The 12,196-nt window shown below is 48.3% G+C and overlaps 5 protein-coding genes across 5 annotated transcripts; 2 read left to right on the top strand and 3 right to left on the bottom strand.

Annotated features, from left to right (window-relative positions):
* Nucleotides 1-294: 294 nt before the first annotated feature.
* EJ05DRAFT_472166 (TPT-domain-containing protein) lies at nt 295-1,677 on the bottom strand. The gene is made up of 4 exons (XM_033743131.1): nt 1,480-1,677; nt 1,359-1,426; nt 693-1,309; nt 295-644 (listed from the first exon to the last, which is right to left on the bottom strand). The coding sequence occupies exons 1-4, from the start codon at nt 1,596-1,598 to the stop codon at nt 345-347; spliced, it is 1,104 nt and encodes a 367-aa protein (XP_033605703.1). The 5' UTR covers nt 1,599-1,677; the 3' UTR covers nt 295-344.
* A 360-nt stretch (nt 1,678-2,037) lies between these two features.
* On the top strand, nt 2,038-3,135 carry EJ05DRAFT_496081 (uncharacterized protein; the record flags this gene model as incomplete). The annotated part of the gene is made up of 1 exon (XM_033746332.1): nt 2,038-3,135. The coding sequence occupies one exon, from the start codon at nt 2,038-2,040 to the stop codon at nt 3,133-3,135; it is 1,098 nt and encodes a 365-aa protein (XP_033605702.1).
* A 266-nt stretch (nt 3,136-3,401) lies between these two features.
* EJ05DRAFT_31781 (DEAD-domain-containing protein) lies at nt 3,402-5,295 on the top strand. Its single transcript, XM_033740736.1, has 2 exons — nt 3,402-3,663; nt 3,716-5,295. The coding sequence occupies exon 2, from the start codon at nt 3,720-3,722 to the stop codon at nt 5,190-5,192; it is 1,473 nt and encodes a 490-aa protein (XP_033605701.1). The 5' UTR covers nt 3,402-3,663; nt 3,716-3,719; the 3' UTR covers nt 5,193-5,295.
* Nucleotides 5,296-6,022: 727 nt separating this feature from the next.
* Nucleotides 6,023-7,635, bottom strand: EJ05DRAFT_472164 (uncharacterized protein). Its single transcript, XM_033743130.1, has 4 exons — nt 7,100-7,635; nt 6,876-7,049; nt 6,753-6,827; nt 6,023-6,703 (listed from the first exon to the last, which is right to left on the bottom strand). The coding sequence occupies exons 1-4, from the start codon at nt 7,329-7,331 to the stop codon at nt 6,108-6,110; spliced, it is 1,077 nt and encodes a 358-aa protein (XP_033605700.1). The 5' UTR covers nt 7,332-7,635; the 3' UTR covers nt 6,023-6,107.
* Nucleotides 7,636-8,654: 1,019 nt separating this feature from the next.
* On the bottom strand, nt 8,655-10,258 carry EJ05DRAFT_506863 (uncharacterized protein; the record flags this gene model as incomplete). The annotated part of the gene is made up of 1 exon (XM_033747863.1): nt 8,655-10,258. Exon 1 carries the CDS (start codon nt 10,176-10,178, stop codon nt 8,655-8,657), a length of 1,524 nt encoding a protein of 507 aa, XP_033605699.1. The 5' UTR covers nt 10,179-10,258.
* Nucleotides 10,259-12,196: the final 1,938 nt, after the last annotated feature.

Raw genomic sequence — 12,196 nt, 5'->3', positions numbered from 1 at the left:
AGCTTACCCTATATGTGACTATAGTAAGTATTGTAGAGACCACTCAATACTCCTAGCATTACTGAGACAAGAGTAGGTAGATAAGCTGCCTTTGCTCCTACCATTTGACATTCTATACTAATCTCCTTGACAATATAGCATCACGGTACTCTTACGTCTCTTTTAGGACTAATAGTAAGTTCTCCACGGGGTAGATTGAGTAATACGAGAGTATTTGTGACTGCTTGGTCCTACTCCATGATCTAAGAATTACTTGGCGGAGTGTTAATAGGAGATAACAAGCTGGCGATATGTGTTTGTATTGAAAAGTTGCCATCTTATCTGCTGACCGCTTGCTATTACATTCAAGCGAGAAGTACTCCTTGGAAGTACACCACCATCATACATCCTATACTAATGCCGGTCGTTATAATCGCAATCAAGACGAGCGGATTGCTAGAAGCTGCCTGCCGTATGTTTCTTGAGGTCTCGAGAACTTGCATGAATCCCACGTTATACATGATTAAGCCTATCAGGGCTACTGAGTAGCCCAGAACCTGGATAGCAGACACAGTGTCTCCATAGAATAGCACTGATCCAACGACTATTATTATAGTCTTAAGTATACCCGAAAGGGACAAGACTAGGGAGGATGACTTCCCAATCTATCTTGTGTCAGATATGCCGGTCCAAGTCATAGTTCGAGAACTTACCACCATCACGGAGGAAACGTTAAGTAGGAATGCTGCTGCCGCATTGTACAGCAAGACTCCTGCGCCCACCGCCACTATCTCTTGTAGATTGACTCTCGGAAGCTCAAATACTATGAATAATGCTGTATTAATGATTGCACATATTGGTGCGTAGTAATATAGTGCGACTAATGGGTCCATCTTTTCTCTGGTACCCATCAGCTTCTCGACCAGCACCACCCGTACAGCTTCAAATACCACAGCACCACTTTGATAGAGGAAGCCAACCCAACTGAATAGCGCTTCACTGGAGGTTGTCGCAGTGGTACCAACCGCGACCAGCATAACAATGAACAGAACCTCTAGATCTGGTCGGGCAAGACCTATGGCAAGTCTTGTTAGCAAAACAGCGACTGGTGCCATAGCCTTGAGCATCTGGATGAAGGAGACACTAAGGTGCAGATATGCTATGTTGCCACACGCGAGGCTGAAGCTGTAGAAAACGCCGATTGGGACAATTGCCTGGATGTATTTGTGCGGAGTGATCCTGTGGTCGGAAAACCTCAGTAGAGAGCATAACGCTAGTATCTGCGTGAGTAGGGAGGCCGTGATCAGATGCCATGTTGTAAGTAGAATAGCTCATCTTCTGTCAGTTACGATCGAAGTATATGCTCTGTAGGGTCTCACGATATGGTGCGCGCTCTAGAATCCACTTATTGAAGGCAATAACGAGCGAACTCAAGGCTATCCATGCACTAATTAAGGATCAGTGATGACATGATCCTATAGCGCTGATCTCTTGACATACCAAATTGATACGGGTATGTGAGTGTTGGAGCTGTCTAAGACCCGTAAATCCGCTTCTTCGTCTGGAAAATTAACATTTTCAGTGCTTCTCGAGCCTGTGGTGTTCTCTTGATCGTGCATCCTAAGGAGCGACCGCAACAAGGAAAAGATAGCTGGGCCCCTTGCGCTTTGTGGAAAGACTTGCAATTTCTCAACCTCCGGACATAGTTTTTATCAGTCTGTAAGACTCTATTCTTAGAGCACGTACCCTCGGGCAACTACAGGGTTTCAAAATCTGCCAGGATTGAGAACGGATTTGTACGTAAAGCTCGTAAGCACCCCACAGACCACGGAATGAAGTAGCGATGAGTCTGAGCTTTGAACCATGCTGGCACTGTTCACCACAGGGCCATCTCAGGATTTCAGTCCTTGCAATTAATTCGCACTTCTCGCACAGTTCCATGCAAGACTTGACCTTGTTTGAGGTAGCACGGCTTCATTATGTTTGCGCTCCAGACACATACTTAAGTGCGGAAATGCCGTAAACCTTTTCGTTATCAATAAAGAAATGCTGGTTATCATGCGACATCTCACCTCTATTCCAATACCAAGAGTCGCTGCTTGGCTCCTCGTGTTTGGAACTTGCCTTTTAGTTTTCACCTTTAGCCAGCTACCAACACATCTGGTACAGCGAAGCTTCCATCTCGTAACATTTTCGGTGGATGGCCCTGGCTCCGTCAATTCGGTCCCGCAGAGTACACACAATGTTCTTGACATACTTCGGGCCCTATATCAGTCTTCCGTAGTCGATATCGATGCCTCAAGCTTTATTGATCTCTCGGGCGAACGTCACAATCTGTCCACATCTGAACCGCTACGATTTACATCACGACTCGGAAAGAGGCTGCTCATACTTGATGTCGATACTCGACCGCTCGATGGAGAAGGCCAAGTGTTCTCTACAGACGCTCCTAGATGGGATAACCTACATTATCTCTCTGCAGGAATCTTGTCGCATCAACTCTTCGCACTAATTCACGGATACGACTATAGGTTCATCCGTGCAAAATCATGGGAGGGTCACTACGGAACCTGGGGTAAGATCGCTGCGACGGCCAGTATGTTGAGTTCGTACGACTGGATCGTAACGTTGGATGCGGATGTGGCATTTGTGCATCCTCACCTTCCGCTGGAATGGCTGTTCAACTACTGGAACATCACTGAAGCGACTGCGCTCGCCACCGCTCTAGATCCGGCCGCAGGAGCAAATTTCGATTCGAAACACCGTGTGCTGCCGAATACAGGGTTCATGATTACGCAGCCCGCGGCTCCACACGCGAAAGATATATACGACGCGTGGAGTGAGTGTACGAAAGGCGAACGATATCCAGGGTGCGAGAAATGGAAGCTACAGTATTTCCATGAACAGTCCGCACTAGGAGAGTTCATTCGATATGAGTTCGGGGAGAACATCAAAGAGCTGCCATGTCGAGATGCGAACGGTTGTCCTGAGGTAAACATCCCCGAATGTACCGGACAGTTCCTACGACACTACTGGTCATTGAAGCACATGGCCAAAGAGCAATTTGCATCCACGTTGATGCAGGGAGTGATGCCACATCTGTGGGACCAGTGGAAGGTCAATGTCGAGGTGATGGACAACCTTACTGTGGCGTGAGGGGTGGAAAGGTCACGTCACAGTGGATTCTTGCTTTCAGGTCTGGAATTCGAGTCAGATGTAATATCCACTGCCTGTTTTGTCAGCACGGGCACCCCTTTCAAGTCTTGAGTACATCTTCAGGATTCCTGATAGCCGGTGGCACATGTGAGACGCTGCTGCAACGCTGGTGCAGACAAGTGAATGTCATCGTCGTGGAGCGTAATCAACGTTGTCAATTACAGCTAAGCCGATTATGGGTTAGCGCGAGCCCTGTGTCGACGCCTCAAAGCTTGGCATCTCCAATTTCTTTCAATCGTTGTTTAGAAACGCGTCACAGTCCTTCACATACAACATACAGCTCACAGTTGCCCAAGGCTCTCAGTCCTCAACCACTGCATCTGGGCATCTCCGTGCATACGCGAAACCACACTATGGCCACTGCTGGAACAACGACCAGGGAGCCGCAGAGATGGAGTGTCCTTGAGAGCAATGTGGCCCCAGGCCTGCTGAACGGCCTGAACAGCATGGGTTACCAGTGAGAAAAACGTCCGTCCTGGTTTAGCGCCAATCGGAGGCATATACTGACCACCAAGCCCAGGTTCATGACACCGGTTCAGGAAAAAGTGCTCACCGAGCTACCGAACTATCAAGCCGACTGCCTCGTCCAAGCTAAGACTGGGACTGGCAAAACAATTGCATTCCTACTGCCAGCGCTGCAGTCACTACTCGCCTCGAATCAAAATATTCCGAAAGGCCAGGTTGCGATCCTCATCCTCTCACCTACTCGTGAGCTTGCACTGCAAATCGCGAAAGAATGCAATGCAGTCACAGCCAAACTCCAACCGAAGATCGAATGTCATACCGCGTACGGTGGTACCTCAAAGGAGCGTGATCTGAAAACATTCCTCGGTGGTGACCCAAAGGTCTTGGTGGCGACTCCCGGTCGACTAAATGACTACCTCAACGATGAATACATCGCCCATAAATTTCAATCCATTCGCACTTTGATTCTGGATGAAGCGGATCAAATGCTAGAGGCCGGTTTTCTAGTAGCCCTCAACGACATCTTGCGCCGACTCCCACAGAAGCAGCAAGCCAATTGGCAAGGCATGTGTTTCAGCGCCACTATTCCTCCAAAAATCCAACCTGTGCTGTCAAAAGTCCTGAAGAACGACCACACTCGTTTATCGACCGTTGATCCTAACGAGACGCCAACAATCGATCGTGTACCCCAGTTTTTTGCGGTTGTGCCGTCAGTCAGCGACGTGTATAATGCACTCTGGGCGCTCCTGCAGATGGAATACAAATCCACTGTCGGCGATTTCAAGGTCATTGTTTTCGGGACCACAGCCAATGGCGTGGCACTTATGCATTCGCTATTCACCAATCTGCTTGCAAGCAATTCAACGCTCCAAGTCTTCCAGCTCCAGTCGCGACTCACTCAATCGAACCGCACACGAACAACCAATGAATTCAAGGAGGCCAAAGCTGGCATCATGTTTGCAAGTGACGTTATCGGCCGTGGAATGGACTTCCCGAATGTCTCGCATGTCGTCCAGGTGGGTCTGCCATCCAGTGGCGATCAGTACGTCCACCGAGTTGGTCGTACCGCGCGCGCCGGAAACGAAGGTCGCGCATTCATAATCCTGACACAACGCGAACGCTTTTTTTTGCATGTCAACAAGCGTCTCCCCATTCAACCTTACCCTGTAGATCTTCTCGAAGACCTAGCGTTGAGCCAACCCCGTGAATTAGCCGCAGCTTTCACAGGCGTTGATCAGCTCACCAAGGCAAAAGCATATCAGGCCTGGTTGGGTTTCAACAAATCTTTTACAAAACAACTCCAGTTCGATAACAACATGCTCGTTCAAGAGGCCAATGAATATGCACGAGCGATGGGCTGTCCCGAACCTCCTTTGATTGACAGAACGGTTGTCGGAAAGATGGGCCTTAGAGGTGTGCAAGGCTTGAACATTGGCCATATTGAACGAAGTGGTGGCGGTAGAGGAGGACGTGGTGGTGCCCGTGGAGGTCAAGGTGACAGTCGTCGGGGAGGTCGACGCGGTAAAAAGTAGAGATTTGTTCTGTCCTCATTGCATATTTGACGTGTGGACGAGGAAGGACTTCGTGAATATGGCAGGTCTCAGACAGAGAGAGCCTACCCGCACGTAGAACTGCTCAACTATAGTCTGACTGTCTTCAAATAATCATCCAATAATACACAATACACCTCCATATTGTTTCATTTGACGTCTTGCTACCCTTCCGCCGTCGTCCTCTTCAGATCATAAGCATTTCCCCAGAGCAGCACGAATACCTGTAGTACGAGTCCGACTGCTTGGATGGCTTAATGATCCAGCTATACTCAGCTTCTGGCGGACATGCAATAACCTGCGACACATCACCTAGCACTGATTATCAACTTCTCAAACATGTCACGGGAGTCAGATATGTTCCACAAGGCATAGTCAACTTGACGCCCCGGACGGCGAAATGCTCCCCCTTGTTATTTGAGATCTGAACTGCTAGCGCCGCATGCATAACTCTTTGGAACAGGGCGCTCCTTTGCTCGTGTGAATATTTTTTCGCATTTAACCCTCATCTTGGGAGAGCTTATATAGTGCCGTCTTCTACGGAGACCTATTGTTGCCGCCCAAAGGTCAGAACTTGCCATTCTTAGCACTTCACAGTTGCTGTCACCGTTTCCGTCACTCTGGTATCTTTCATGATACTTCGCTATGTGTCAGGGATTTGCTGTCCGCATGGTTTTTTTGTTATGTATGCTCTACAAGTATAAGGACTGCTCACTCGGGCATGATTTTGAGTTGCAGTTGGTAAGATTAGTTGAGCGTAGACATGGACGGAAATACAGCAGCCCGTTTGGACGTCTGATAAGAAAAGTCGTCAACGAAACATGATCTGAATTAACCCTACATTACATTAGACGGATAATGTTGCCTATAGTGTACCTCATCTATTAACTTCCGGATTTACATGTAGATCCATAATGCTACCATCGCGTTTATCGCCACTAATGGTAGGCCCGCCTGAATCCTCGCTCCAGCGCTCGCACCTTCGGTCTCTTCCGGCCCCGTCCCGGTAGTGGTCGCTGCTACGCTTCTCGTACCTCCGGGTGCGATGGTCCCCGCTATGATATTGGCTGTCTGCGATACTGATGGTGGAGCTGTCTCAACAAGACTCGCCAACTCGGTACTTGCATCCTCCGGAGGTATTCGCGTGATTGTCTCGATCTGGCTTTCTCCGATGGAAGAGGCCTCCTGGGAGTTGGTGGCATATATTGATAATGTAGTTGTAGTCGTGGTGTAGGTGTAGGTAACGACAGATGTTCGTTGAACAAGAGTATAGTAATAGGCATAGTAGTACCAAGTATAGACGATGTAGTAGTACTGATACTCTTCTGTTGAGGGTAGACGGGTGCTTTGTGGTGGAGCCTGTGAAGTCGTACGTGTTGTCGTCACGCCGCCCTCGACATAAGCAGTGCAGGCTTCATTAGTACAGCAAAAGATATCGGATGGATCGTCGTCAAAGCTGTAGCAACTATTACCACTTTCGCAATACTGACCATCTAGAATGCCTTAGCCAATGCAGAAGAGATCACTGGACTTGATACATACTGTCGCAACACTGACTCCCTATTGGCATGCAGGAGTCTGAGCAGCACTCCTCGTCGGAAGTACAAACGTATACGGCTGGATTGGTCAGGATCAAAGTCTGTGGATATTAATGTCTTTACGAACTTGTTCCTTGACAGCATTGTGAGCCCTCGGTAACGCATCCATCACCGCAACAATCCCGGCCCGCTTGACACGCATGACCAGCCGCACAGCAGGTGTCGCCAGCAGTGATACACACTCCCGAGCCATCACAGCATCCGCCTTGGCCGTCCGGGTCGGGGCAACAACGCCCAGTCTCTGTGGAAAGTTCAGAACAAAGTTGCCGGATGCGGAAACACTGCTCGTACCATAGCATATCCCATAACCAGCTGAGCAAGACTGTCGCCTCGACTTCATTGCCGCAAACATGTCCATCCCGTAATCGTTGCTCTTGGCTTGCTCGACATTCGAAGCATTGCTTGATGAATCTACAGCCAGCGGCGCGAATTCGATGAGCGCGTTGAAGTCGCCTGCATAGTTGCCGGCGTACGCTGAAGTCGCGAAAGCAATGAACGCGATATATAGTGCAGATAGTAACATCCTGCTCTCTCCTTGCACGCCTTGATGTTGGAAAAGGATATGCAAGGCGAGGAAGCACTCTTGATATGAGCGCCAGCCTTGTCATTCGAGTCATGATTTCCAACGCCAACGGAAAGCCATCAGCACGCTCAATGAGCGAGCCATGTTCTTGAAAGCTGAAGGCGATCACACGTGGAGCCTGAATACGAGGTCGCAGTCATTATTGGAGCAATATGGCTGCTATGACTCTCGCCCAGACTGACCGAGGCAGGATCCGACAAAGATCGGACTGGGCATCCCCCAATCTGGCGAGTCGGAGGAGAAATGAAAGCATCCGAGCCGTGTAGCTTGATGGCGCTAAGCAATGTAGCGTCTTAATGCTCGTATTTTGACTAGTACGATTGGTCGGAGCTCGATGATGGTAAGGATAGAACATTGTTAGGGTCCAAGTGCGCCCTGGATATTCCTGTTGTCTTTTTCCCTCATATGCGAAGACTTTCCATCAATATATGCGTCGAACGGACGCTATTATCATATACCACAGGATTTTCAGGGGTCTATAGAGAAAAATAGCAAGCTCAACGCAATGCAGTCTAGGTATTTGTGTCCACGACTGGCTGGGGACTGGGTGATTACTGACAGGTCTCCAGTCGCAATATTCTGTCTGACGAAGTCATGCTCCGATCGTGAAGGGCAGGTTCGCCTTTGGACCATGCAGAATTCAAAGGGACCAGTCTATCCCGTTAGCACAACTCGTACCCTTCTCTCGTTTTCATCATCGTATTTGATCTAGAGGCAGTTGCATATAGTGTAGACGCTGCTGCCATTGAGAGACTACCTATCCAGAAGAATGAGACATGTTGTTCACGGTTAAGTAGCCAGGTCGTGAGGATTCAATTGTTTTAATGAAGAGATGGTTCATCGACTGACGTTCATAGATACGTATTCGTACATCTGGGTCGAATGCCGAAATCTAAAGCTATGGGCTCTTTCTTAACTCTTCCGTAGGGCCCATATAGCAAATGATTGCACAAAGACGTATGCTTGGTAGGACTATGCATCATGAGTGAGCCATATTGCACAAGAAGCGTTCTGAACGAATGAGTATTTAGAGCTATGCCTTACATTGTTTACGACAGAACATTTAGGTATGAGCTTTGCAACTCATCTCTGACCTAGAGACAGTATGACGAGAGATTTTGACGCTCTCGAGCTTTCCGTATGGCGTGTGTTTCTGTTGAAGAAGATGTAAGAAGTGATGATTCTAGTTTGAGTCAGGCAAGAGAAAGGGAAGAAGGAGAAGAAGTACTGTAGTCTACGGAAGAGAGGCTTTACAGTCTACGACTAGTCCTGGTCCGGATCAACGAACACAGCCCCTTCGTCACTGGTGGTCCCAATGCTTTCTGTCGAGCACTCTTCTCCAGTACCATTCTGTTGCACTTCGTCGCAAGGACCCTCCTGACGCTCTACAGGAGAGACTGTCCGCATGCCAGCCCATTCTGCCATCATTGCTTCGGCTTCTTGATAGAAGTGACTGAAGCGCATGTTGTTATCATTGGGACTGAATCCTTCGATTGCAAACCGCACAAGTCTTCGAGCAAGTCGATATGGCGGAGGATATGCGTAACGCACATACTCTGGCCCAGCAGCTTCTTCGAAACATTGTTTCAGTTCACGATCCTCTTGCGTGGCAGGCTCATCGTTGGCCAGGCGCTCATCCTCATCATCTTCATCATCCCATGCCCAGATCCACATTGGCGGCCTACACGACATGAAAGCTGGTGCAATGCTGGCGTGGTCCCAGTCTAGGATACCTGTGATATTGACATCTGATGACGCGTCTCGGTCGGAGCTAAGAAGAATGTTTCGAGGTTCAAAATCCCAGTGGCACAGAGAGAACGGAACGTTCCTGAACCATCCCTCACTATCCATCTCTGTGGTCATGGTGATTAGTTGGTCCAGATAGTCTTCGTCGAAATACTTTGTGGATTCATCCACATTTTCCTCTTCAAGCGCTTTCTTTCGTGACTTGAATTTGCCTATTATAAACTCTCCGGTAGAACAAGACCTGTTATGTTGCAACACAGGCGAGGTTAAGAAAGGCTCTATGATGGGCTGTGGGAGAAAAAAGGAACTTCTGTCCGAGGGGATAGATGAGTCGATCCGATGGTTGCAGATATTCATGGCTCGAGAATCTGCAGAAAAGGCAATCTGCCCTGCCTGAGGTTTCTTGACAGATAGCATGAGGCGAACTATGCGGCCAAGTTGTGTCGCTACTTGGACTTTTTGATGGTGTTCCAGATCTAGGAATGTTGTGCGAAGGTTTTCCCCCGGTAGCCGGCTTTGGATCATGTAAGGAGCGTCCAGTTCATTGCAAGGTGCTTCTTCAAAGGCCAGCACATGAGGAACTGGCATACATCCTGGTACGAGATCACCACATCTTTTGGCGAAGATGAAGGCGGCAGCGTCTCGGTCGACTCTAGGTCTATAAGACCGCGCGATCCGCAGAATATACTGAGCGCTTCCGGCTGCTCCAGGCGTGTCGACAGTGATACCAATAACCCGATTGTATCCTCCTCCCCGCAATCTTTCGATCGTAATGTGTTCAGCTGATGATACATTCCAGATCCGCTGGGCAAATTGTAGCACTCTAAACTTAAAGGTATCGAAGGACTCCTGTTCGTACTGGACAGTGGATGTGTCCGATTCATCATCGTTATCGTCATCGTCATCGCCATCCGTTGTTTTCCCCAAATCCAAATATATCTCGGCGTCACGGGAAGGTTCAAAACTTGATCCTGCGTCCGATTCAGCGTTTGGCCCTCCACAGGGATTTATATGCAGGGGCGTGATCTCCTGCTCAGGCATTGTAGACTTTTAGTTGATGTTGTCAAGTAGCGTTGATGGGGAGGATCTTGTTGACGCACATCATTCCTAGATGGTTGTAAAAGTATGATGTGGGAGCTGGCAATGCTTGTGAACGTGTCCATGTTTGCCTCAAATGGTCGACATGACTGGTTTTCACGCGAGCGACGTCCCGTTCCGGTCTAGCCCGCCGCGTGCGGTGTGAAGGCTGGATAAGGAACAAGCTGTCGATGATATTTCACAATATATTAATAGTTGCGTAGAGCAAAAAGGGAGTCAGGTGCTCCCAATTGTGATCCTCATGTACTGTACTACATTCATTCATGCAGAACATCACAATCTGAATGGAACTGTGCTTCAACTCACAAGACAGACTGCATCGCTGACCTTTAACATCCATGAAAATAAAATCTTGAAAACATAATACAATTGAAAGGGAACTTTACCTGAACACCACTTAGTAACGATTTACCGTTATACCACTCGGGAATGGCTATTACCATCGCCTGACAGAAGTGCACCGCTTCAACGGGACAACCGTACCAGCGGCCGTCGCTTGCCTAGCAGCTTCCATCGTCAACGCCATTGACTGCGTGCACATGTTCTAGCTAGCAGATATGAAAAGAACAGTAATAGCTTTCTGCAACACCTGAAGAATTCCATTCAGAGTCCAGCACCATACTCCTGTTTGAGATAAAACAAAGGTACTGCTTCCCATCAACCATTCGTCCATAGCACATCATCATGCCAGGAAAAGGATTTACAACGCACCACTGCCCAATGAGAAGCAAAGGAAACTGCAGGGTCGGCCACTTCTGCAAGACCCATCAGACTATATGTCAAGTACATGGTTGGTCGCATCTCAAGACAGAGCGTTGTCCAAGGTGTAAGGTATCGCTGCTCTTGACAGTCTTAGATCTGCGTTTTCGATGTTCTGACATGAATAGACAGAAGCAGCGATGGCTGCAGCTAGCAAGGCGAATATGGAAAAGAACGCCGAAGAAAAGAAGAAGTAATGTGGAGGGGATGAGCTCCAATATACCACGTTCTGAATTATTCCAGATAACACTACGTCGCCTTAGGCGCGATATTTAGAGGCGTACGTATCACCTTATGTGAAACTTTGTTTGAAGATGGGATTCCTTGCCTTGTTATGTGTCCTCCAATCAGAGTTACCAAATGATTGAGTAGTCTCTCGCTGCAAGAGCGTTGGCAGTCTAGTATCGTAGGTAGGACTGCATATCAGAATCCCTCTGTCGTAAGATATCACTTCTTGTGGGGCCGAGCTCAATAACATACTCTACGACCTATGACTGATACAATACGCAGGCAACACAGTCTCTGTGATCTTGATTGCTGTACTCACCTTTGAGTCACTAGATGGAAGGCTGTGTGGCTGTGTGGCTGTGTTTTCGGAACTTCGTAAAGGAATCGTCATAAGTGTCTGCAAGATCTTGTGCTGAATCTCACAAGCAGGCATTAGCAACTTACGCCCTCAGGCTAAATTATGTTTGTATGCACTGCTTCTTTATTAAAAGCATTGCTCTGTCTTACGATGTCGCATATTAGCCTTTGCAGGTATGTGGACCTGACGCTACGGTCAGCACAGGTGCATTGAGTAGAGTGCAATCATTGGATCACTAGAGACTCTCTGTGTAGGGCTGCGAGAATGTGTGCCTGCAGGGGCTGGGATTGCCAGGGGGACCATCATAGCGAAGACAGTGAAGAGGAATGGAGGCCTGTATTTTGTGATCTCTTATCTACGGAATAGGTTTCGGGTATGTTACTGGATGGAACACTCGTCTTGTGTCAAAACTGTAACAATACCTATGCCGCGAGCCTTGTCAGTATCAACTTGCAGGGCCGTAACGTTGGAGAGTCGTAGGTGTCAACTAGACATGGGTAAATACATATATGGCGAGGCTGGCTAGAGGCCTGTGGGACAATGCTACTTAGTTCCACTTCGATAGTAGTAGTCAGAATTGGAGATGTGACATACATTGAGTGAAGCTTTTTCCAGC

This window comes from Pseudovirgaria hyperparasitica, assembly GCF_010093815.1.
Source record: "Pseudovirgaria hyperparasitica strain CBS 121739 unplaced genomic scaffold EJ05scaffold_1, whole genome shotgun sequence".
NCBI classification, from domain to species: Eukaryota; Fungi; Ascomycota; class Dothideomycetes; order Acrospermales; family Acrospermaceae; genus Pseudovirgaria; species Pseudovirgaria hyperparasitica.
The sequence above is the reverse complement of the archived record's forward strand: the minus strand, read 5'-3'. Positions and strand labels throughout refer to the sequence as shown.